The 27,052-nt window shown below is 38.1% G+C and overlaps 2 protein-coding genes across 3 annotated transcripts in view; both read left to right on the top strand.

Annotated features, from left to right (window-relative positions):
- The window catches only part of LOC149822510 (putrescine-binding periplasmic protein-like protein), a 175,184-nt gene that overhangs the window by 124,210 nt on the left and 23,922 nt on the right, over positions 1 to 27,052 (top strand). The gene's annotated exons all lie outside the window — the stretch shown is intronic.
- On the top strand, positions 17,813 to 18,903 carry LOC149822511 (uncharacterized). Its single transcript, XM_089981479.1, has 4 exons — positions 17,813 to 17,877; positions 17,996 to 18,155; positions 18,245 to 18,555; positions 18,671 to 18,903. The coding sequence occupies exons 2-4, from the start codon at positions 18,131 to 18,133 to the stop codon at positions 18,878 to 18,880; spliced, it is 546 nt and encodes a 181-aa protein (XP_089837605.1). The 5' UTR covers positions 17,813 to 17,877; positions 17,996 to 18,130; the 3' UTR covers positions 18,881 to 18,903.

Genomic DNA, 27,052 nt, shown 5'->3' with positions numbered 1-27,052 from the left:
CTCTTCTAACCTGTGCTAGTTAGAAATGTTCCATTTGAATAAAAGTACAAAGATTTGTTTTACTTGTTTCTTTGTTGTTATTTCACAGGATCTTGGAGATAGGACAAAGAGAAGTACCCTGGATAGTTCGGGAAATTTGAAGACAATAGGAGGAAGGCCTTTTCAAGTTCCATTGCATCCTTGCCGGAGCCTCTTGGAGTCTTGCCCTTTGTTCAATCTTTTCGTTTCCCCGCAAAGATTGAGGGGGGGTGTTAAAATATGTTGATCCTTAAATGTACATATATATATTTATATATATATATAAAGATACGTATATATATATATGTATACATATCTCTATTTATATATATATAAATATATATATTTTATCTTCCTAAAATACCCTCAAGGGTATTCTTGTAAATTAGCATTTTACGCATATTCCAATTGGAATATGCATTGTAATTTTTGTTTTATTTTTATTTTTTGTTTTTTATATTTTTGGATTTCGTACCACATTGGGGGCCTCCCAAAAGTGACGTTGGGAGCCCCCAACGGTCACAAATGTGACCGTTGGGGGCTCTCCAACGTCCCCTTTGGGAGCCCCCAAGGTGGTCCCTTTTCATGCTTATAAATAGGGGATTCCCCCTTTGTATTTGGCATTCATTGTAATGGGGTTTTCACCCCTTCTCCATTATTCTTCAATGATATGTAACTTATGACTTTAAGTCATATTATTCCCTTTTTATGGGTTTTATGTATTGGCACATTATGTGCGTGTGTTGTTTCCCTTTAATGGGTATATTTGCACTTTACGTGCATAAGTATGGGTTCATTATTGAACCCAAGGTATTCCAAGTCACTTTCTAACAGCGCAATGGCGCGTATAACTCACCTAAATAATGATCATGCGCTTTCACAGGCAAGATGCTCGATTGGGTTGAAAGACCAGAGCATGTAGAATGGGACCGCGGTTAAGAAACCCTCCGTCGTGCTCATTAGGGACGGTTAATCAAGAGAGAGGATGGATGGTACAAAACTCCGATGGACAGTCATTAATGACAATCTCGGGCAAAGATCCGACCTTCCCCAGTCATCGGAGGTTAGGGGAAATCCTTCAGGCCACTTCTGCAGAAGTTCGGATGCGCATCCATTGGGCCTTTGTTTGCCTTTGGGGATTTACTCTCTTGGTCACTGGTCGTCCCTTTAGGAAGCGGACTCAGTCAGTCATTCGGGGTATAATAAAATACATAGCATAATGGACCCCCGAATCGATCTCGGCTGTTTCTACGTTTTGCTTTGTGCGTACCCACAACGGCCTGCTCAATAATGAGACAAGATATAACTTATACACATGATCATGAGATATGTGTGTTGTGACGTGCATTGCTTGCTTGCTTGTTAGTTCGGTACGCTACTCGTTGAGCTATGGATGCAAATCCTGGTCCTCCTTTACGTTCTTGCACTTTACTTCCTGCATTTACTGGTTGCCCCGCGCTTTATGCGCCCTGGCCTTGCTACTTGCTTTACTCTTCGTACTTTACTTCCTTGTACTGTTGTATTTGCTTTTGCCCTTACCTTTTGTATATGTTCGTCTTTACCTTATTGTCGCACTTCGTGCATATGTCTTGCTCGTGTATGTATTCTATCTCTGTCGCATGCTTCTTTACTTGCTTATGCCTATCGTTTGATTGAGGTGCAACCCCCATACCTCGTGAGTCATCCTTTACACTTGCGTAGTCAATATAGGATCTCCTACCTCACGAGTTGCTTACGTAGTTGCCTGCTTGTGTGTTACGATGATCGAGGTATGATCCCATACCTAGTGTGGAGCTCTAGCGTTCTACCCTCGCGGTGCAGCTTCGCCCATCGAGTCTTGCCTCTCGATTTGCCATTGTATTGGTATGTGCACGAGTTTGCCCCTTGTCAGCTTGCACTCCCTGAGTGCAGCTTCGAGTGTATAGTGTATATCGTTTCACTTGTCTTACAAGCCAATGGCACACACTTATGCACTTCGGTTCTCCAAAGACATCGTCTTAGGTGTAAACCTATTTTCAAGATGTATAGCTTCGTAAAGCAGAGATAGCAGTTGAATCTCTCAAATCGATGTATTTGAGATAGGTGTGTTACAACCTTAGTTCACCTATCCGATACGACTCAGATAGCCTTGTTCTGACGCCTGTGCACGAGTAGGGCAGGGATCCTAGCGAGGTACGTGCGCCATCGCTAGATCGACGTTACCTTGCCTCTGATGCGAGACCTAGTTTCTAGGCTTTCTGGTTCCACCATGATTGTAGCACCTTCCTTCCTTCGTTGAGGTATTGTTGGATCTCTTACGAGGGATCCATGTTCTTCCTCTTATAGTTGTACCTTTAGTTACGTACGATATGTTTGGACTACGAAGAGCAGGACAAAAAGGTATATAGTAACCTCTAAGCGTGTATTGACACATTAAGCTAAATCCTGATATTTTGATATGCGCCTAATAAGCAGATTGCTTGCGATTGTCTAAAGGACCCGAGCACGATAAGTTGGAACTTGAATGAGTTCACTGTGGACTTCTGTAAAGCAGAAGTGTTGGGATTTCCTGCGAGAGATCCCTGCCCTCTCATCGTGGTTGTACTTTTAAACAGGTACGTTGCGTACTACGATGAGTAGGATGAGAGGTCTACGTCTGCCTCGATCATGCAATGGCATGTGCTTGAGATCACAAGAGTGATGTTTCTACCCTCGCTACGACTTGGCCTTTTTCATCGTGGTTGTACATTTGAATAGGTACGATGCATACTGCGGTGAGTAGGATGAGAATTGTGTGGTTGCCTCGAACGCGCAATGGCGCATATAACTCACCTAAATAATGATCATGCGCCTTCATAGGCAAGATGCTCGATTGGGTTGAAAGACCAGAGCATGTAGAATGGGACAGCGGTTAAGAAACCCTTCGTCGTGCTCATTAGGGACGGTTAATCAAGAGAGAGGATGGATGGTACAAAACTCCGATGGACAGTCATTAATGACAATCTCGGGCAAAGATCCGACCTTCCCCAGTCATCGGAGCTTAGGGGAAATCCTTCAGGCCACTTATGCAGAAGTTCAGATGCGCATCCATTGGGCCTTTGTTTGCATTTGGGGATTTACTCTCTTGGTCACTGGTCGTCCCTTTAGGAAGCGGACTCAGTCAGTCATTCGGGGTATAATAAAATACATAGCATAATGGACCCCCGAATCGATCTCGGCTGTTTCTACGTTTTGCTTTGTGCGTACCCACAACGGCCTGCTCAATAATGAGACAAGATATAACTTATACACATGATCATGAGATATGCGTGTTGTGACGTGCATTGCTTGCTTGCTTGTTAGTTCGGTACGCTACTCGTTGAGCTATGAACGCCTATCGAGACATTACTCTAGTTGGTTAAACTGCTTGCGCAGTTCTGCTAAGTAATGACTAGCTTCTCATACTAGTCAATTACTTATAATACTAGTATTATGCTAGTTGCATATTGTGATATAATTGCTATATGATTGCTTATCATAGCTACTTGCCGATAGACTGAACCATATAATGGTACTTGTATGTATTACGAGTGTTGTTATGAATACTTGTCTTATGCAATTGCTTTGCTTGACTGGTGGATAGAGTTAGTTACTCTTCACCTATTATATCTGTGGGATTGCTATAGTTGCTTGTTTAACACTATAATCCTTATTGCTGTTGTACGTAGTTGTTTGCCTTACTAGAGCCTTGCTTACTCTACAACATGTTTGGTTAGATCTGCTAGTCTTGTTTGTTCCTGCTTGAGCTAGCGTTTATCTTACTTATTGCAGCTTTTGTTCTTTCTTGTCCTTTGCACCTTTACTAGTCTGTTGTAAGACTGACCCATTTCATGGGTAGGTGCTGGACAGGTTGAGACAGCTTGCGATGACACGATGACGCAATGCGTTCAAGGCAAGGCCCTTTCCTGACGTTGCGCTCCTGGGGACACTTTTGATAGATGTGGTATAAAGTTTCTTTGAAAGCATCTCTTCTGATTAGAACTCTGGATTTCTAAAACTGTATTACCAAAACATGGTTCTTCTTTTCATTTCAATAAAATATATACTTGAGTTGCAAATCGGTTTGTAAGAGGAAGTCTGCTTTTGTGTTGTAATGCACCCAAGGTCTAGGGACTTGCTGTTTTGAACCTGATCTTCCGCTGAACTTCTGTTTTAAACTCTGATAAACGATTGATTTCAAAGCTTTCAACATTTTTCATAAAAGGTTTCAAGTCCACGATTTTGGGGCGTTACAGGTACCATCCGTCTTGTTTTCTCAGTAGTTGTTCAGCATGGTTGGAGCTTGTGCCAATTAGATGTGAAAAATGCATTTCTTTATGGGGATCTATCTGAGACCGTTTACATGCAACAACCTCCAGGATTCGAGGTTGAGGGGGAGTGTCAGAAGGTGTGTAGATTGAGAAAGGCGATTTATGGCTTGAAACAAAGTCCTCGTGCATGGTTTCAAAAGTTGTTTGAAGTGATGTCAAGCTTTGGCTTTAATAGATCATCAGCAGATCATACACTTTTTATAAAGAAAATTAGCTCTGACATAGTTGTTATGGTGGTATATGTGACATCATTCTTACAGGAGATGATGTGAAAGCTATTGAAGCCACACTGGCTCATCTTCAAAAACACTTTGTTACAAAAGACCTTGGTTCACTCAGGTAGTTTTTGGGTATAGAAGTTGCTAGGAGCCGTGAAAGGCTGATTTTGTCTCAACGGAAGTATGTTCTTGACTTATTAAAGGAAATAGGCATGTTGGGAGCTAAACCAGCAAATATTCCCATGGACCATAAAGTTCAGTTGTTTGAAGAAGGGTCAAAACCAGTTGATAGCAAAAGCTATCGCTCCCTAGTAGGAAAGTTATTATATGTAACTGTGACCAGGCCGGATATTGCTTTAGCAGTAAGCAAAGTTAGCCAGTTTATGGACAAACCAACTGAGGTACACTGAAATGCAGCCATAATGATTCTCAGATATCTAAAATCCTCTCCTGGAAAAGGGTTATTGTTCAGGAAAGGTGGAACTCTGGAGATAGTAGTCTATTCTGATGCTGACTATGCTGGATCTGTAGTAGATAGAAAATCTACCACAGGATTCTGTGTGTTTTTGGGAGACAACTTGATTTCATGGAGAAATAAGAAACAAAATGTGGTTTCCAGGTCGAGTGCAGAATCAGAATATCAGGCTATGGCCCAAACAACTGCTGAATTGATGTGGGTTCACACTGTTCTTCATGATCTCCAGGTGAAGGTTTCCTCTCCAATGACCATGATGTGCGATAACAAAGCAGCAACATATATAGCAAACAATCTTGTCTTTCATGAGAGAACAAAGCACATTGAGGTTGATTGCCACTATGTAAGAGATATGATTCAAACTGGTCATATCACTACCAAATACCTAAAGTCGGAAGACCAAGTTGCAGATATGTTTACAAAGCCTCTTGCTAGGACAAATTTCTCAAAATGTTGTGACAAGCTGAGCATGATTGATATCTATGCTCCAGCTTGAGGGGGAGTGTTGAGAATAGGTGGTGTTTAGTTTAAGTTCTTTTATATTAGAGGTTTTTTGAAATTTTGTTCTCATAAGGGCTTAGATGTAATTTCTCTTTTTAGCCTCTCTTTATTTAATATAGAGAGAAGCCCTAATCTAAGTGTTAACGAGTTTTCTATTGTGCAGCCGTCTCTCTCTCTCTCTCTCTCTATATATATATATATATATATATATATATATATACACACACAGGTGGCTGTGCTGTGCATCACATCTTCTACACACCATTTTTGCTAGCCTTCTAGAATTAACACCCTGAATTTCTCGTGCCATGATAGCTCACACCCTTTTTCTAGTCTCATGTGCCATTGATGGATGGGCATTGGCAGAGCATGATTTTTCTTTTTTCTTTTCTTTTTGAGAAGAAACTGAAAACTCTATTGAAATCAGAATTAAGAAAAAATTTACAAGTGACCAAAGGTTAATCAAGAAGTAACATTAGGAAAAAAGACCCAGTAGAATTAGTTCCAACCGATGCCTACTCATCAAGTTGATGAAAATTATGGCTGACAATTACCTTGTCCTACAGTGCAGTCATCCTCAACTCAGTCTCAATAATGAGGTTTGTCCACCATCCTATAGATCCCTGCCACCATTAGGAGTGGAACTGTGAAAGTTCGACCATCAATGTCCCTTCCACCCATTTCATCTCTGCTTTTTTTACATCATCAAGCTCCCCTCACACTGATGCAACCTCCTATCCAGTTAGGGATGTCAATGGATTGATTTTTCACCGACTTGGGTGGATCCAGACCTGGATCCAACTCTGAGGTGCTGGTACTGGATCAAGACCTGCTCCTGATTGGACCTGCCATACTCAGGTCTTATAAGGATTACATAAACCAGACGTGGTCTATACCCCATAAAATAATACTTTATATATTTTTCACATTGCCGATTTGTGGATCTTAATTGGAACTTGGGTCAGACCTGGGTCTGTTAAGAAATTTTATAAACTGTACCCAGTTCTGCATACTAATCGGACTATGAGTCATGCCAGGTTCTTAATCGAACCACCTTATTTATTACCAAACTTGGATCCTTTCAGATCTGATGTGGGTTAGGATTGGGTCATTCCTGACTCTTGACACCCCTACCACCACTCATATAAATGTTTGGAAGTGTTGGTGTCCTCCTTTCCTTACCCTAAGTGTCCCTTCCAAACAACCCTCATACATGGGTTTTGGATCCATATCCAGACCCGATAGGCTTTATGTAAAAATGTCATAAAGAGAGGGGCATTACTGTAACTGTAACAACGAACATATAAATATCAAAAGATGTCACCCAGTTAGGGTGAGACGTCCTGTTGTTCTTCACGGTTTTCTCTTTGCGTTTTTCCCTTTTTTTTGTCTGTGTTGTGCAGGGACAGTTCTCCAAGAAATCTCACATGGTATCATAGCACCATAAGAGGTAACCCTCGTCGATCCGGGCTGCAAATATTTCTTACTTCCAGAACATCCCTCTTTCTTCAGATCTCATCAATAGGTCTGATTCCTTCTCTTTTCTTATTTTATCAGATAAAAAAAATTCGCTAGATTTGATATCAATCGAATCGATCTCCAAAAAAAGAGAAGAGGAATCAATTTGATATCTCCCTTCATATTCTTCTTTTGTCAAATCGCTACAAAAAAGGGTATTTTATGTTAGATCACGTTAGATCTAATTTTATCTTCTTGAAAACTTTTATTTTCTCTCTTTCCAATCATATTTGATTTCCCTAATCATATTTGATTTTCTCGTTTCTTGTTTCTCAATTTTTTCTTTCTTTCTTGCATCTTGTTCTCAAGTTTTCTCTCCTTCAAATCTCACGTCAGAGGAGATGTTTTCACCATCACGTCAGATCAGATTTGATATGTACCTTTTATCCTGTTAAAAAAAGAGGGTCGATAGTATTAAATATATACATATAGATTTTATATTTTATATGTATATATCATCGGTTCTTGGCCTCTTTTGCACATCAATATTACCAAAGATTATTCTCTGATTCTTTTTTGATTTACCATTTTCCCCTCCCCCCTTAAAAAAAAGGAGACCGGAAAAATCTCTCATGCAGAGTGCAAACTATCTATTCTGTCAACTATTTATTTATTCTTTTGTCACTCCTTTCTTTTCTTTTCTTTATTCTTCCGATGGTCGCAATCAATGCTTTCTTTCTCAGTCACCTAGTCACTGAGAAACTTGATTCTTCCAATTTCATTACATGGAAGAAACAAATCATCCCTTTCCTCAACATCCATGATTTGATGGGGCACCTTGATGGGTCGATTTCGGTGCCCTTGGAGTTCGTTCCCCAAACAATCTCAGAGCAGGATGAAAGCGCAGGAAAAGCCTCGAAAGACGTGGTCAGAAATCTAGATTTTATTTCATGGCACAGGAATGATCAGTCAGCAACAACATTTATCATGACCATTCTTTCCTGTGAAGTTTTTCTTCACATTCTTTCTGGAGTTCCAATAAAAGAGTTATGAGATACTTTGCATAAATGATATGGAGAGATTTTTACTCCCGGGATTTATCAGTTAAAGGCAGAATTTACAGAACTCAAAAGGGGAGATTCACATATTCTGAATATCTCAACAAGATCAAGGTTTTAGTGGATCAGCTTGTAGCCATAGGCTCTCCGTTGTCAAATGAGGATATATGCACAAAAACTGTTAGAGGCCTTGGGCAAGAATATAATATGTTTATCACGGTTGATACTAGTACGGTTCCTCGCCCACCTTTTGATCGATTGCCTACTATATTGTTGGAATATGAAGTGATGTCATCTGGGTTCTAGAAGAATGAAGTGAGTCATGATGTAAAGGTTGCAATACATACTTTCAACACTTTTCGAGGAAGAGGATGTGGCTACAAACACAATTCTGGTGGCCGTGGGACAAGTATACTCCCTACACCCTCTTCTTCTACTAATCAAGTGAATTTGGTATGTCAGATGTGTGGAAAGAAGGGCCATACGTGTTTCAACTGTTATTGGTGATATGTTCCTACTTATCGGCCGCCTACAATACTAATTCTCACTCGCTTTAGGGCTCTTGCAACTATTACCCCAACATTCACACCATCTGGCTCAGGTCCACATGCTTCAATGAATTATGTTTAGGCTCCCCATGCTCTTCAAACTCCTTCTAGAGCCTATCCTTTTTCAGTTGCAAGTTCTCATGATTTAGATGCGCTTACTGCTGGTTTTGGTTAGTTGAATTTTCAACAGAACCATAATCCTGTTCGAAATCCATGGACCGTCAACATGCATTTTTCACCTTCAGCTAGACCCTCTTCAGACACTCCCTCACAAGGCTGGTTTATGGATTCAGGGGTTGTACACCACGTAACGGGAGATCCAGGTAGACTCTCTCATGCTCAGCCTTATCATGATAATGGGAGTGTGATTACGGAAGATGAAAAACACCACTATATTACTCACATAGGTACCACTGTCATTCCTACTAGTAAATGGTCTCTTTCTTTGTCCAATACCTTTCTTGTGCCCAATATTAAGAAAAATCTTGTTTTTGTTTTTCAACTTTGTCGTGATATTAATTCCTATGTTTCCTTTTCTCCGTCTTTCGTTTTTGTGAAGAGCATTCACACGAATCATATAAAAACTTATGTCCTTAATGAAACTCTAAAGTCTTTTCCATCGTTAGCCAATCATTCGTTCTATGCATCGTTGTCATCAAGTCCAGGAGTCCACCTGCAAGTTGATGTTTGACATCGTAGATTAGGTCATTGCAATTCGAGTTTTCTTGATATTTATTGTAATAAAGGTTTGATTGATGTTCGAAGAAGAAATTCTTCTTGTGTTAGTTGTCGTATTTGTAAAAGTCATGAAGTTCCATACTCAAGATCTAATAAAGGAGCTTCTTTTCCTTTTGAGTTGATTCATTCTGATGTTTGGGAACCTTTTTTAGTTGTGTCCTTATTCAAATCCAAGTATTATGTGATTTTCGTAGATGATTTTACTCATTTCACTTGAATATATTTTCTGAAATCGAAGGACCAAGTCCTAAATGTCTTTTGTAGATTCAAATTGTATGTTGAAACTTAATTTTCTCAAAAAAATTTAACCTTGCGGAGTGATGGTGGTGGTGAGTTCATGTCCACTCAGTTCACAGAATTTTTGCTTGATAACAACATTTAACGTGAGTTGAGTTGTCTAAGGACCTCCTAACAAAATAGTGTGGATGAACGAAAACATCGCCATGTTGTGGAGACCGCCTTGACTATGATGTGTGATGCTAACCTCAAGCCTTACCTATGGTCGGAGGCCTTTCACACAACAATTTATTGGATAAATAGAATGCCTCTATCCAACCTTGGAGGTGAGTCATTCTATTCTTTACTGCATGGATCATACCCCAATTATTCTTGGTTACGTGCGTATGAATGTCTGTGCTTTGTCCATATTGATGGCTCAATGTGAAATAAATTATCTCCCAGAGCAATGGCTCGATGTGAAATAAATTATCTCCCAGAGCAACCATGTGTCAATTTATTGGGTACGATGAATAATACATGGGATATAGATGCTTTGATCATGCTGCCAATAAGGTTCTTATATCCCATCATGTTGTTTTTAATGAAGATGTCTGGGGGGCTGTATCATCAGAAATCACCAGTAGTTTGCTGCATTTATTTTGGCCATCATCCACATAACAAACTCAACATGCTATTACTGACAAAGTTGCTGTTGATTGCATCGGTTAAAGTATTGTTCAACTTGCATCAATATATATCCAGGTCATTACTTTATTGTGATAATAGAAGTGCAGGTCATTACTTTATTGTGATAATAGAAGTGCGGTAGCTATCTCTACTAATCCAGTTTAGCATGGTAAGATGAAACATGTAGAGATTGATCAACATTTTGTTTAGGAAAAAGTCGAAGCCAAAGAAATTCAGCCGTTCTTTATTCGAGAAGACCAAGTGGTTGGTCTTTTTCACCAAGACTTTTACGATTCATTGTCACTAGAATCTGAAATCCAAACTGTTTATGGTTGTCGACCACACTCAGTTTGAGGGGGCATGTTAGAATATACACGGGTTTTGGCTCCATATCCAGACTCGATATGCATTATGTAAAAACGTTATAAAGAGAGAGGGGCATTATTGTAACTGTAACAACCAACATATAAATATCAAAAGATGTCACCCAGTTTGGGTGAGACGTCCTGCTGTTCTTCACTGTTTTCTCTTTGCGTTTTCCCTTTTTTCTTGTCTGTGTTGTGCAGGGACAGTTCTCCACGAAATCTCACACCCTCCACCTACAAAACTTAATAAGGGATTGTACCACACAAGATAAGTCCCCTCCGCATTCTCTCTTATCTTAATCCATTTCAAGCCAATTCAAATCCCACCCAACTCCTTTTCCATGCCATATCCTACATGATAATGTCCCAACTCTTCACCCTTTCAGTAGGAGCTCTCACACTTCAACTGCACCTATTGGAATGGAGTTTGGTTTATTCCCTTTAAATCTTATATAGTATCTCATAGATTTCTTCCTTAGTTTGTGGTGCACCACTGTTGACACCACCAATCATCCTTGATCTATACATTTGAGGAGGCTCAACAACTCTTTGCTTTCCAAGATTTGACCATCTGCCAATGACCTTCCCCACCCTCCCCATCCTCTCTTTCTGGCTGCACCCCCTCAACAACCCAATGAAGCTGTCTCGAGAACTTCCTAGCCAAGGTTAAGACATCATCTGGCCTTAAGGATCCTTTTGCTAAAGAACTCACATATTTAGCATCTCCTTGACAAGAAAAATCTTTCAAAGGCAGTCCCTTACTGAAGATTTTATTTGCCTCATAGCAATTCTGACAAATCGTCAAGGAACTCTTGATTACCCCTAACTGCATGCCCCTTTATCTTTCTTTTCTTGGCCTTCCATTGGATGATTAATCCTCTGAAGAGGTGATTCCCAAAATAATTCGTGTTCGCTTTCAGGCAACCATCCTCTACCATCTACACCCATTGACTTTAAGGCTGCGCTTCCACCTTTTCCCACCACCATTAGTGAGCCTTTTCTATCTATGACTAGGCTGTTCTTTTTGCTGACTTTTTTTTTCAACTTTTTCTTATTTACCATTCTTTTCGGTTTGGACTGTATACTGATGGGCATTGTTTATCTTGTAAAGATTCAAGAGGACTTCAATCACAAACAAAAAGTCCTCCAATCTTCAACTTAAGTAGATAACAACAAAAGTGTTCTCTAAATAACACACTTACAAAACCTACAAAGGGAACCACAAAAGTGTTCTAAAAGAATACACTCATAAATCCCACAAAAAGGGGATACACAATAAGGCACAATATAAAAAATATCTTTTATTCAAGGGAATAAATGTGCTAAAGGCATGTTTTACAAAGGGGAGAATATCCTTATTTATACACAAAAGGGAGAGGAGAGTTAGAGTAAAAGGGAGAGAGAGAGCATAACAAGAGGGAGAAGGGCTCCCAACGGCTATAATTCTAGTCGTTGGGAGTCCAGTCAACTGTTTTGACTTGACTTCCAACGGCTAGAAGGAGTCCAGTCAACTATTTTGACTTGACTTCCAGTGGCTAGAATTCTAGCCATTGGGGTCAAAGTCAAAACAATTGACTTTCCCCATTTATATATTATATATATAATATAGATATATACATATAATATGTATATATTATACCATATACATAAATGTATGTATGTATGTACAATTTAACACTCTCTCAAACTTACAGTACGATAACCGAAAGTTTGCCTAAAAGGAAGTGAAATCTAAGAGTAGAGAGGGGTTTGATAAAAAAGTTCGCCAACTGGTAATCTTATATGACATAGGGCAAATCAATAGTTCCTTGAAGACATTCCTCTTGAGCATGGCAGTCCATCTTGATATGTTTCGTCCTTTCGTTAAAAGTATTGTTGCTAACAATGTATATAACACTTTTGTTGTCGCAACACATCTTTGAAATTCTTAGAATCTTAATTTTCATATCAACCATCAATCTTCTCAGCTATACTACTTTTATTGTGGTAATAGCCATGACCCGGTACTTAACTTCAGTTGAAGAAAGAGAGACCCTTTGTTGCTTTTTGCATCTCCATCAGATCAATGATTCCCCTAAGAAAACACAAAAACCTGTGGTTGAGTGTCTATTATTAGGGTCACCTTCCTAATCTGCATCTGTATATGCAATTAAATCTAATGCAGAAGATGAAAACATAAACAGGCCTCTAAAAATGGAATTTTAAAGATATCTAATAATACTTAAAATACGTCCCATGTGACTAGATGTAGGAGCGTGTTGAAATTGACTAGTGTGTACAACGTGTGATATATCAGGTCTAGTAATTGTCAAGTAAGAAAAAACTTTGATAAGCTGTCTGTAAGGAGTTGGATCCTCTAGGGGCTCTCGATTATCAATTATCTTGACATTCGTTATTTCAAGAGTGTCAACCTTCTTATCATACCTGAGAGGCAAACTTAGATTGGGATAATAAATACCCTCTAGGAGAATAAACAACTTCTATTCTTAGAAAATATTGTAGAAAACCCAAATCAGTCATTTTAAAACTAGTTTTAAGAATATTTTTAATATGCTAAACTCCTTGTCATAGTGGAATGACAATACCTGCATCAGAATTCTTAACAAATAAAGCAATGTCACTCACACAAGATTTAAAGCCAATATCAAGCATGACATTACTAAATCTATTATTACCAAGCTTTGAGAGCTTGTTTCAAACCATACAATGCCTTATGGAGGCGAAGAGCCTTCCCTTGAGGTATACACATTCCTGGGGGCGCCTCCATGTACACTTCTTATATAAGATTGCTATTTAAGAATGCATTCTTAACATCCATTTGATATATCGACCAACTTTTAATTGAAGCAACTGTTATGGGGTTTTAATTGTGATCATGCAGGCAACAAGTGAAAAGGTTTTTCATAATCTATGCCATATTCGTGTGCATATCTTTTGGCAACTAACATAGCTTTGTCTCGCTCAAGAGTCCCATCACTCTTAGTTTTTATCTTATATACCCATCTACAACCTATAGGTTTCTTTTCATTTAAAATATTTTGAATAGACCAAGTTTGTGCCTTTTCTAATGCATCTAGTTCTATCTTCATGTCTTTAACCCATTCAGATCATTCTTTGTCTTGAACATAAGATGAAGGTTCAAGACATGAGTGAATCAAGGTTATGAATGCTTGATATTTCATAAGAAACAAATTTTGATAGAGGCTTTGACTCCCTTTCTGTTGATTCAATGATAGGTATCTCTAAAAAACAACGTTTAAAAACTCGCCGAGTCAACTCGTTGACTCGGCTGACTCGGCTCGGCTCGGCCCTCCAGCGGGTCAACTCGGTAAGGCATACTCGGGTGACCAAGACTCGGGCATGACTCGGCCTGACTCGGCCGAGTCACGTAGAACTCGGGCGAGGTCTGTCGTTTTCCTTCTTACAAAACTCGCTGGACGACTCGCGCGACTCGGGACGACTCATGGGTCAAAAAAAATCGGAGAACTCGGAGGGTTTGTTTTAATGGCAGTTTCGCAATATTAAATATTTTACCCTTTAAATGGTTAACGAAATGTGAAAACCTAAAGGGTTTTCACTGTTCATTGTGTTTAACCCTCGACTGAAGAGGGGAAAAGCCGAGAAGGTGCGGCTGCAGCTCCAGCCATCCGGCGAGAAAAGCGACGCCGGAAAGGAGTTTCCGGCGTGAGCAGTGACGCCGACGTGAGCAGTGACGCCGGCGTGAACAGTGGGATTTTTCTTCGTTTTGTATTTGCATCGCGAACATTAACTCCGGCGTGAACAGTGACGCCAGGTCGCCAACGAAGGCACATCGACGGCGAAGGCACATCGTCGCAGCTCCGACGTGTCTTCTCCAACAAAAATAGTCCATCGGCGACATTTTTCGACGCCACCAGGTATGTTTTTCCGACAAGATTTTCCGGCGAGTTTTTAAACGTTGGATTCAAGGTGGTCCTTCGGCTGCTGCGACATCGCCTGCGAGGCGTACGCCTCCCAGGCGAGGCGTACGCCTTAGTATTTGAAGCGTACGCCTCACAGGTGAGGCGTACGCCTCAGCACTTGAAGCGTACGCCTCAGAGGCGAGGCGTACGCCTCAGTTCTTGAAGCGTACGCCTCACAGGATGTAGTCTGATATACTGACCAAGTTTCACGTCTTTGTAACATGTATTTTCTTATTGAATTGGATTTAGGCCCTTGTTAGTTTGTGATCTTTTGTATGAAATGGTAGTTTGTCAGAATGTGCTAGTTCTTTCATTAACATAGGTTTTGCAATCCTGGAAAGTATATTATGTCACAAAGTAACAAGGGCCTCAACAAGCGTTGCAAGTAACGTACTCTGAATTCTGTGACAGCTCAGTCACGTTTTCCACCATATGTTCATTTTTTTGGGGGAAACAACAATGTTCTAGTTTGGTACTAGATGTAGCAACATTCTTCTAGTTCTTACTTAGACACTGATTCATACCTTAAAATGTTGTGTTACTACTTAGTACACATCTTGGGGAATTGTTATCCCTGATAACTTCATTTGCATATGCAAGGGTGATAAACAGATTAAATGTTCTAATTTAGAACACTTTATTTGCATATGCAAGGGTGATAAACAGATTAAATGTCCCATAAAAAAACATTCAAGCCTGATTGGGGTTTAATACTGGGTGACCTGCGAAAAAAGAGTAGAATTTCTCCACACCAAATTCTGATGACTTCAGGAGCTGAATTGTTATCCCTGCACACTGAAATACACATTGAAAACTAGGCACAGACACACAAATACTGCAAGTCAAATTCCTCAGCCTTTAATAAATATATGACAAGTTCACTGGATTTTTGTTTTGAGAACTTCCACATGGTTACCAGGGGTACTTTTTTCCATTTTGAATAGCAGCCTGTCAAATATATAAATATCGTTTTGAACATTTCTATTATCTATGTTTGTACTTTGTATAAGAGATGCAGTTCTATTTTTTCTGCTTGTGTGTATGTCAATGTTATAGACCTCTTCTTTTTCTGTGGACACTTTTCTTTGAAGGCTTTTGTTTATTTTTTTCACCATCATATTCTGGAGAAATTCAATGTGGCTATTTGGTAGTTTGTGTGCAAATCAATAGCATTGCATATTTCTTGTTCTTATCCTTGATAGATGCAGCCAAGATTGGGTTTGCTTTATTCTCACTCTTGAAGATGTAGGCTGCTGAAGTTGTGACATAATATGCCATCATTTCTTTCGCTATTTTAACCAAACAAATTTGACAAAAAAAATTAGCATGGATCCATTATTTGTTTTTTTTGCAACGAAGCATGCACTAATGGTTTTTTTTGTTGTTGATAACTTGATCGTGCTAGTGTTAATAGAAAAAAAAATGATAACTTGCTTATGCTGATGAGCATGTACAATGTTCAGTTTGTGTGCATTATGTAGTGTACCATGTATAGTTTTAGTTTTATACTTGTATGACACTATGTTTTTAAGTTTTTAAACGTTGTTCCTTGGTGGGTTTGTGCATAATCTACTAACCGTGCGTATGTTTTTAACTTTTCAAATTTAAAAGTTTTAGATTTATCAAATCATCAAAGAAATGTCAGAAGAAGGATCTTCAAGGACTCCAATAGCATTCACTAAAGGAAAGGACCCTGTGTGGGATTTTGGTTTACCACTTGATAAGAAAAAGAATAGGGTACAATGTACTTGGTGTACAAAACAAATGAGTGGTGGCATTAATAGACTTAAGTATCATCTTGCTGGTATTAAAGGAGAGGTGGAACCATGTGACAAAGTCGAAGAATCTGTAAGAAAAAAAATTCGTAAGAATTTGGAGTCATTTAAGGAACACAAAATATATAAGAGAAATATTGTAAATGAGATTGGTTCCTTTGTTGAAGTAAATGATAATGATATGGACTTGTCAGATGAAAGTGATGAGTCTTCTGAGAAAAGATATATAAAGGGAAAAAAATTGATGAACGATGCCCCAAAGCATAATCTTGATGCTTTTGTTAAAGTGAAGGCAGGGTCTCCATCAATGAAACAACTTGGAATAAAAGAAGCTTTGGATAAAAAAGCTAGAGATAAGTTATGTTCAGCTATTGCGAGATTTTTTTATCATTCAGCCATTCCTTTCAACGCAGCCAATTCTCCTTACTTTACAAAGATGATTGAAGTTTGTTCCTCAGTAGGAATGGGATTGAAGCCGCCTTCTTCATCTGAGATTTCTGGAAGATTGTTACAAGAAGAAATTAAAAAAATTGATGATTATTTCAAAGAATACAAGGAGTCTTGGGCTGAAATGGGTTGTTCTATTATGGCTGATGGTTGGAAAGATACAACACAAAGGACATTGATAAATTTTTTGGTTCATTGTCCAAGGGGCATTTACTTCTTGAAATCAGTTGATGCAACAAGTATCGTGAAGAATCGAGAAAATTTATTAAAATTATTTGATGAAGTGGTGGAAACAGTAGGTGCAGAGAATGTTGTTCATGTATATTATTCTGTTCTTTTGTAATTTTCTATTAAACATTGATATTTATAATTTGTCTAGTATGTTAATAATGTTTTGAAATTTAAAAATGACAGATAATCACAGATAATGCAGCCAACTATCAAGCAGCTGGAAAGATGTTGGAGGATAGGAGCAAAACCATATTTTGGACTCCTTGTGCAGCTCATTGCATAGATCTCATGCTTGAAGATTTTTCTAAGATAAAAAGCATAGCTGGATGTGTGGAAAAAGGAAAAAGGATCACGAAGTTCATCTACAATTATACTTTTGTTTTGAACCTAATGAGGACTCAATTTTCTAATAAGAAAGAAATTCTAAGACCGGTTACTACAAGATTTGCCACTAATTTTATCATGCTTCAATCTTTGCTAGAACATCGAAGTGGTCTTAGAAAAATGATGACATCAGATGAATGGAACAATTCAAAATATTCATCATTTGCTGAGGGGAAAGAGATGGAGGATATTATATTAAATAGTAATTTTTGGAGAGTCGTAGAATCAACTGTTAAAACTATAGAACCTCTGGTCAAGGTTTTGAGAATGGTCGATGGTGAAGAAAATCCTACAATGGGTTATCTTTATGAAGCTATGGATAGAGCCAAAGAGGCTATAAAAGAAATTCATGACAATGACGAGAAAAAATATAAACCTTATTGATAAATAATTGACAATCGTTGAGAAAATCAACTTCATCACCCTCTTCATGCAGCAACATACTATCTCAATCCCAAATACCACTATAGTCCACAATTTTCTAAGGTATGTATTTGTTTATATCTTTTTATTAATTGTTTTAATTTTTGAATATGAACTTTCTTTTATCAATTACCAATTTAATGTATTTGAGTATTTGCACTATTTCATGTAATTCACAAAGCATCCTGAAGTAAGGCGTGGTTTAATTCAATGTATTGAGAAGTTGGAGCCAAATATTTCAGCTAGAGTAAGAGCATGCAAGCAACTTGAGTTATTTGAAGACGCAAGTGCAGATTTTGGTACTTCTATAGCTGTTATGACTAGAGATGAGCATAAGCCAGGTGATCTATCTTTAACATTATTGTTGTGTTGTGAAAAAGAATATTTCTTTAATCAACTTTTCATTTTTGTGTGTTTTGGCTTTATGCAGCAATGTGGTGGAAAATGCATGGAATATGTGCCCCCGATCTTCAAAAAATTGTTATTCGTATACTTAGTCAAACATGTTCTTCATCTGGATGTGAACGAAATTGGAGTACCTTTGATCAAATTCACACTAAGAGAAGAAATAGATTAGCTCAAAAGAAACTTAATGACTTAGTGTTTGTCCATTATAATTTACGTCTGAGAGAAAAGCAATTAAAGAGAACACGTCTTGACCCAATTTCTTTGGACAATATATATTTGCAAACACCAATGGATGAATGGGTCATGCAAGAAGGAGTTTTAGATGGAGATGAGGTAAAATCGTAAAAGTTTGTTGGATATTTTAACTTGATTAAAATTGTTTTAATTTAGTTTTTTGTCTTTCTCTATTGCATGTTAACTCAAATGTGTCATATTTTATTGAATGAAGGATTTCTTAAGAGACTTGGAGATGGAAGTTGAAAACATTGAAGAAGCTAATCTTATTGATGACGAAGGTGGTGATGGAGTTGAAGATGAAGATGCAAGGGAAAATGCAACCACTAGTACTCCAATTCAGCCATTAATTTCTACTTCCAACTCAAGAATTGATTCAAATGAAGTTCCAAATAATAGCACTTCGCCTCTATTTGAGATTTGAGTCATTGACTCTTGACTTGAGAATTGAGATATCATATTTTGTAAAAGTGGATGAGTTTTGGATGAATGAAATTTGATTTTGTCATTGTGTTATGATCATTAACTTTATATTTATGAATTTTGCTTGGTTGTTCGATTTTTTTGCTATTAGATGAGTAATTATAAGTTAGATATAGTTTTACTTGATGTTATTTTAATTATTAATCAATTACACTAGTAATTAAGTCATTCTACAAACTTTTATATGTTTAAATGATAATTTATATATTGTTTTTCTTTTAAAATCAAAAGTTAACAAAACCCGGTCCGAGTCACCGAGTTGACCCGCCGAGTCACGAGTCCATAAAGAACGAGTCGAGTTCCGAGTCACGGGTTTTAAAACCATGCTAAAAAATCCATATAGTATAGCCCTTCTTCTCTATGACCTTGCCCAATCAGCTTCCCTGACTGGCAATCCTGCACCAAACATTCATTTGAAGAAAAAGAAATATTACAACCATAATCGGATATTTGAGAGATGGATAAAAGATTAAGGCTCAATTTAGGAATGTATCAAATTTTTGAAATAAATTTTTATTTTATTCCCCAAGGTTCCCTCACTTTGTTGGACGGGTGGGGGTAAAGAAGTTAGTCCAAGACCATAAAATTAGGTTAGCCACTTGGAACATAGGGTCTTTAACTGGTAAGTTGGTAGAGTTAGTAGATGTTATGTGTAGGAGAAAGATTGATATTTTATGTCTACAAGAGACCAAATGGGTAGGTGAGAAAGCAAAAGTGATAGAACCTTGGGGATATAAGATTTGGTATACATGAATAAATAGGAATAGGAATAGGAATGGAGTAGGGATTGTTATGAGTCATGAGTTTATAGATAATGCAGTTGAGGTCCGTAGGAAGGGTGATAGGATTTTACTTATTAAATTAGTATTAGGTATGGATATTATTAATATTATTAGTGTTTATGCACCTCAAGTAGGTTTAGATGATTCCATTAAGCGTCAATTTTGGGAAGATTTAGATGGGCATGTAGGCATTAGTAGGGATGGATTTGAGAGTATCCATGAAGGTTATGGTATAGGATAAAGAAACGAAAGTGGAGAAAGGATTTTAGATTTTGGTTTGTCCTATGATATGATCTTAGCAAACACTTGGTTTAGGAAGAGAGAGTCTCACTTAGTAACATTTAAAAGTGGGGTTAATACGAGCCAAATAGATTTTTTCCTACTTAGAAAGAGAGATAGGGGTTGTTGCATCGATTGTAAGGGTATACCTGGAGAAAGTGTAGCTACACAACATAGAGTCTTAATTTTAGATCTTAGAATTAGACAATGCCGCAAAAGGGATAGACATATGATAGATCCTAGAATTAAGTGGTGGACACTGAAAGGAGCTAAACAAGGAATGTTTGTAGAGCAGGTAGTTAAGGAAGTTGATTGGTGTCTCGAGGAGAATTCAGAATCAATGTGGAATAAGATAGCGGGTGGCATGAGAAAGGTGGCTAAGGAGGTATTAGGTGAGTCTAAAGGCGGTGCACCGCTAGGTAATGATACATCGTGGTGGAACGAGGATGTCAAATTAGCTATTAAGGTTAAAAGAGAGTGTTATAGAAATCTAAGAGTCGTGATAATGAGAATTTGGAGAACTATATGATAGCAAAGAAGGAAGCTAAAAAAGTAGTTCGGAACGCGAGGGATAAGGTATATAAGGAGGTTTATGATAAGTTGGATACCAAAGAGGGCGAGAAGGATATTTATAGGCTTGCAAAGATGAGAGATATGAAATCGAGGGATTTGGGTATGGTTAGATGTATCAAAGATGAAACGCAAAGGGTTTTAGTCAAAGATGAGGAGATTAAGGAGAGATGGAAAGATTATTTTGATAAGCTATTTAATGAAAGTCATGCTCAGGATCTTGGAGACTTCTCCATTCCTTTTCATGAGATTAATCATGACTTCATGCGCAAGATTTAAAAGAAAGAAATTGCTGAGGCTTTGAAGAAAATGAAATCAAGAAGGTCAGTTGGCCCAGATGGTATACATATCGAGGCTTGGAAATGCTTGGGAGAAAAAGGTTTAGAATGGTTGACAAATCTTTTTAACAAGATTTGGCGGACAAATAAGATGCCTAATGAGTGGAGGAAGAGTACTTTGGTGCCTCTATATAAGAATAAGGGTGATATACAAGATTGCATAAACTATCGTGGTATAAAACTCATGAGTCATACTATGAAACTTTGGGAGAGGGTGATTGAGTGTAGGTTGAGGAAGGTTGTCATGATATCGGAGAATCAATTTTTTTTTATGCCTGGAAGATCAACTATGGAAGCTATACATCTTCTTAGACAACTTATTGAGAGAAATAGAGAGAGGAACAAAGATTTGCATATGGTTTTTATTGATTTGGAGAAGGCTTACGATAGAGTAACTAGGGACGTTCTCTGGTGGACAATGATTAAGAAAGGTGTTTTTCTCAAGTACATTAGTATAATTAAAGATATGTATGAAGGAGTAGTAACCAACGTCCGCACTTGTGGAGGGGTGACAACCAATTTTCCTATAACGGTTGGGTTACATCAAGGATCTGCTTTAAGCCCTTTCCTATTTTGCTATAGTGATGGATGAGCTTATGAGATCAATTCAAGAAAATGTGCCGTGGTGTATTTTTTTTACTGATGATATTGTTTTGATTGATGAGTCTAGAGCTAGGGTTAATGCTAAGTTAGACTTATGGAGACAGACATTGGAAGCAAGAGGTTTTAAGTTGAGTAAGAGTAAGACATAATACATGGAATGTCGGTTTAGTATGCAACGAAGTAGTGATGGGAGTGTAGTGAAGCTTGGTGAGCAAGAAATACCGGTGGATGATTGTTTCAAATATTTGGGATCTATCATTCAAAAGTATGGAGAAATTGATGGCGATGTAAATCATAGGATAAAGGTTGGGTGGATGAAATGGAAAAGTGCAACTGGAATGTTGTGCGATCGTAGAATGCCATTGCGGTTGAAGGGAAAGTTTTATAGGACGACTATTAGGCCCGCTTTACTATATGGTACGGAATGTTGGGCTGCCAAGAGACATCATATTCTAAAAATGAGTGTAGGATGCGTATGCTGAGATGTATGTGTGGAAATACAATAAAAGATAAGATTCGGAACGAGGAGATACGTAAGAAGGTAGGCGTTGCACCCATTGAAAATAAGATGAGAGAGAATCATTTACACTGGTTTGGACATATTCGGCGAAGGCCTAATGATGCTCCAGTTAGAAGGATGGAGAAATGGGAAAATTGTGATGAAAGGAGGCGGAAGCACCAATAGAGCAAAAGGTCACTCTTTAAGAGTGACTACAAGAGCCAAGAACACAAACACCAAATGTGCACACACAAAAACTCACAAATATAGAAAATGACTTAAAGTCATAAGTTGGATTTATTGAAGAAAGGAAGAGAAGGGTGTAAAAACCCATGCTTACAAGAGGGGAACGCCTCCTCTATTTATAGAGGAGGAGGGCACAAGAAGGGACCACAAAGGGGCTCCCTTGTAGTCGTTGGGAGCTCCCAACGGTCAGAAATCTGACCGTTGGGGCCCCAACGACTACAAGAGTGGGGCCCCTTGTGGTTCAAACAAAAGGAAAAATAAAAAAAGAAAAAGGTAAAAAAGGAAAAGGAAAAAAGAAAAAGTGAAAAAAGAAAAAGTACATTTGCAGTTTTACAAGAATACCCCTATCGGGTATTTCACTAAAAAGAATATGTATATATATACATATATGTATATATATACGAATGTATATATATATATAAGTATATGTATATATATATATATATATATATATATATATATATATATATATATATTTTAACACGCCCCCTCAAACTTTACGGGGAGAAGACCGAAAGTTTGCTAAGGAGAAACATAAATCGTGGAGTCGGGAGCGCTTTGGTGAAGAAGTCAGCTAGTTGATACTCTGAAGTAACCTATGGTAATGAAATAGTCCCTCTGAGGTATTCGTCTGGAACATAATGGCAATCCATTTCGATATGCTTTGTCCGCTCATGAAAGGTGTGATTGCTGACAATGTATATCGCACTTTTGTTATCACAACAGAGCTTGGTAGGAGTGGAAGTGAGGACGCCCATGTCAGCAAGGAGACTTCTGAGCCATACGATTTCCATAGTTGTCATCGCCATAGCCCGATATTCAGCTTCAGTAGATGATAAGGAGACCTTCTGCTGCTTCTTGAATCTCCACGAAATAAGAGATTCACCTAAAAAAATATAAAGACCCGTAATTGAGATACGATCATTGGGATTTCCTCCCCAGTCAGCATCAGTAAAAGCAGTCAATTCAAGAGATGAGGAAGAGGATAAGAAGAGTCCCTTGGAGATGATATTCTTGATATATCGCACAATTCTCATTACGGCCGCCATATGAACCGTGGTAGGTGCGTGCTGAAACTGGCTCGCTGCATGAACCGCATGAGCTATGTCAGGACGGGTGATGGATAGATAGGTGAGGGATCCAATTAATTGACGGTAGGGAGTTGGATCTTCAAGAAGAACACCATCTTCAAGTCTTAGTTTCGCATTGATAACTTCGTGAGTCTCAACTTTCTTTTCATCAGATATTCCTGATTTGGTACAAATTTCTGCAGCTAACTTCATTTGAGATAAGATGTATCCTCTTGCGGAATAAGCCACTTCAATTCCTAAAAAATATCTCAAATAACCAAGGTCAGACATATCAAAAGTATCTTTTAGCATAGATTTAACATCATTTACTCCCTTTTTGTCATTCCCAGTGATGATCATATCATCAACATACAGCAGTAGCATAATAATGGAGTCACCTGTCCTTTTAACAAAAAGAGCAGTATCAGTATAGCAAGAAGAAAAACCTAAATTGATTAATACATTACTAAACCTGTCATACCAAGCTTTAGGAGCTTGCTTAAGTCCATATAAAGCCTTTTTTAATTTTAAAACTTTTCCATTTAAATTCATACCTGGAGGTGGTTCCATATAAACTTCTTCATTTAAATTACCATTCAAGAAAGCATTTTTAACATCAAGTTGAAAGATTGGCCATTTTTTAACAGAAGCTATAGCAATAAGGGCTCAAACACTAGTCATTCGAGCAACTGGGGCAAAAGTTTCATCATAGTCTACCCCATACTCTTGGGCATATCCTTTGACTACCAACCTAGCCTTATATCTTTCTAATGAACCATCACTCTTAGTTTTTACTTTAAACACCCATCTACATCCAATGGGTTTCTTGCCATTGGGAGGATCAATGATTTCCCAAGTTTGCGCCCTTTTAAGGGCATTAAGTTCAAGTTCCATAGCTTTATTCCAATGAGCATATTGTTTAGCATCATTGTAATGAGATGGTTCATGAAAGGAGTGAAGAGCAAGTAGACATGCTCGATAATTAGGAGAAAAAGAGTCATAAGAAACAAATCTATTTGCTATCTTGGGAATGCGATTTGATCTTCTTTGAGAGGTTTCTTCTATCGACTCATTTTGAGAAAATCTTTCAAGGGCACAAGGAGGATTTCTTTCATTCCTTCTAGAGTAGACTTGTATTTGTCTTAAAGCATTTTCTTCTAAGTTTGGATTATTATTTGGATGTTCAACAAGATCTTCATTAAGAGGTTCACTAGGATCAACATGATCATCTATGATGTTTTCTTGAGGTAACAAGTCAAATAAAAAGGAATAGTCAATATTTTCATTTGGTTGATGCGAAAAACCATTTTCTTCTTCGAGAAATGTGACATCTTTTGAGATATAAAGTTTATTCTTAAGTATGTTAAAACATCGATATCATTTTTGTTTTTCGCCATATCCTAAGAAAATACATTCAATAGCCCTAGGAGAAAGTTTATTATTTTTGCGAGTTAAAACAAAGCATTTACATCCAAAAATTCTTAATCTTTTATAATCGGGAGACATATTGTAAAGTTTTTCAAATGGAGAAAGATTTTTCAAAGAGGATGAAAGGATTCTATTGATGAGATATGTTGAGGTTAGAACCGCTTCGGCCCAAAAGGATTTTGGGATATTTTTTGAAATCAATAATGTTCTTGTAGTTTCTATTATGTGCCTATGCTTTCTTTCCGCAAGACCATTTTGTTGCGGAGTGTTGGGACAAGAACGTTGATGACAAATTCCATTTTCTTTTAAGTAACTTTGAAAATCATTAGACATATATTCTCCTCCCGAATCGGACCTAAGAATAGATAGATTTCCCAAAAATTGATTTTTAACCATTGCATGAAATTCTTTAAAGAAGGAGAAGACTTCAGATTTGCGACTTAGGAAGTATATCCACGTAAATCTAGTGAAGTCATCAATAAAGACCACATAATACGAAAAAACTCCTTTAGATAAGATTGGAGAGGGTCCCCACACATCGGAATGAACAAGTTCAAATGGCCGAGTGGTAAAGTAACTTCTTTGAGGAAACAGAGTAGCTTTAGATTTCCCAAAAATGCAATCTTTACAAGTCATGTGATTATCTTTACAAGTATTGTCCAAAAACGGGAAAAGAAACATTTTTACAAAATTTGGATGACCAAGTCTCTCATGCCAAATTCCAATACTTTTGTCTTTAACAAGATTGCAAGATGATTTAGATGGAAGCGTCAAAAAGTCCATAAAATAGAGATCACCCCTTCTATGGCCTTGCCCAATCAGCTTCTCTGACTGGAGATCCTGCACGGTGCAATCTTTAGGTGAGAAAGAGACTTGGCATCCATGGTCGGTGATTTGGGAAACGGAAAAAAGATTTAAATTAATTTTTGGAACGACTCTTACTTTAGGAACAAAAAAGTTTTTAGAATTTTTGAAGTCAAGTGTTCCAATACTTTCAATTCTCAATGACGTTCCATCGGCCGTTGAAACATAGGAGGACATGGGTTCGGAAAAGACATTTGAAAGAGAGTTTTTATGAGATGTCATATGAAAAGAAGCACCAGAGTCTAGTATCCACATACCTGGAGGTGATGAAGAGTAGGCGATGGCGGCTCCGGATGTTGAAGGAGAAGACTTGAGAAGGTGTTGGAGAACTTCAGAGATATGATTAAGAGTTTCTTTGATATCTCCTTCTTTGGTACTTTCTTCTTTCTTTGGAGAACTTTCTCCAACCGCGGCAACCTTTCCTTTAAGCTTTTGGACAAACCGGTCTAATGTGCCCCGGTTCATTACAATAGTGGCATATAATTCCCTTTCTAGGCCCATTGCTATTTTTGTTAAAGTGGGGAGGTCTATATGCTTTAACATTCGATCCGGGCCTATTAACGGCCAAAACTTCATCACTCTTAATGCTCAAGCCAAGTCGAGTTTCTTCTTGACATATCTCGGCAAGAGCATCTTCAATAGGTAGGGCTTTGCTTCTATGGAGAAGAGATGCCCTTACTTGTTCAAATTCCGGGCGAAGACCATGGAGGAATTGAAAAAAGTGCTCATTTTTAATTTGTTCCCTTCTTAGCTCAATATCTTGTGGAGCAAACCATTTAGGCTCAAGGAGGGCAAGCTCATCCCAAAGAGGGGTTAGAGAGCTAAAATAGTCCCGGACACTAGTATCCCTGTGTTTGGTGGAACGGATTTTTTCTTGACAAAAGAATTGCCGAGCAAGAACCTTTTGGGTATACATACCCTTAAAGAAAAACCAAGTCTCATTGGCCCTTCTAAATTTGGCAATATTAGCACAATTTTTAAGGTCTACATTGTTCATAAACTATGCCAAAATTTTGGCATGGTTACTTTCCCAATCCTCAATTTTGGATTGATGTTCATTAATGGCTTTGATGAGCTCATCGCCATCTAAAGCTTTTTCAACTTCATTTTCAATTTTTGTAAGAACAAGAGAGGGTTCGGGAGTAGTTCCCATAACAAAGCCCCAAAGTTTCTTACCTCTTAGATGATTTTCCATAGCGGAGGCCCACATGAGATAGTTGGACCCATTTAGCTTAAAAGAAAGCTCCACTTTAGAGTCACGTTCCATCGGCACCAAATATGCTTCCTTTCTTCAAAACTTTGAGAGGCACGCGTTCCAAGGTGACAAAAGAAAAGCCCAATCACCAACCGAGCTTTGATACCATGTGATGAAAGGAGGCGGAAGCACCAATAGAGCAAAAGGTCACTCTTTAAGAGTGACTACAAGAGCCAAGA

Source organism: Nuphar pumila, chromosome 11 (assembly GCF_984573655.1).
Source record: "Nuphar pumila chromosome 11, dmNupPumi1.hap1.1, whole genome shotgun sequence".
NCBI lineage: Eukaryota > Viridiplantae > Streptophyta > Magnoliopsida > Nymphaeales > Nymphaeaceae > Nuphar > Nuphar pumila.
Note: the sequence above shows the minus strand (reverse complement) of the source record. Positions and strands in the feature narration are given on the sequence as shown.

Bases quoted from the DNA above. Each gene is read 5' to 3' on its own strand.
- LOC149822511 (XM_089981479.1), top strand. From the start codon at position 18,131: ATGACTAGAGATGAGCATAAGCCAG. The intron at 18,156-18,244 runs GTGATCTATCTT...GGCTTTATGCAG, and splicing joins TAGAGATGAGCATAAGCCAG to CAATGTGGTGGAAAATGCAT. The intron at 18,556-18,670 runs GTAAAATCGTAA...TATTGAATGAAG, and splicing joins GAGTTTTAGATGGAGATGAG to GATTTCTTAAGAGACTTGGA.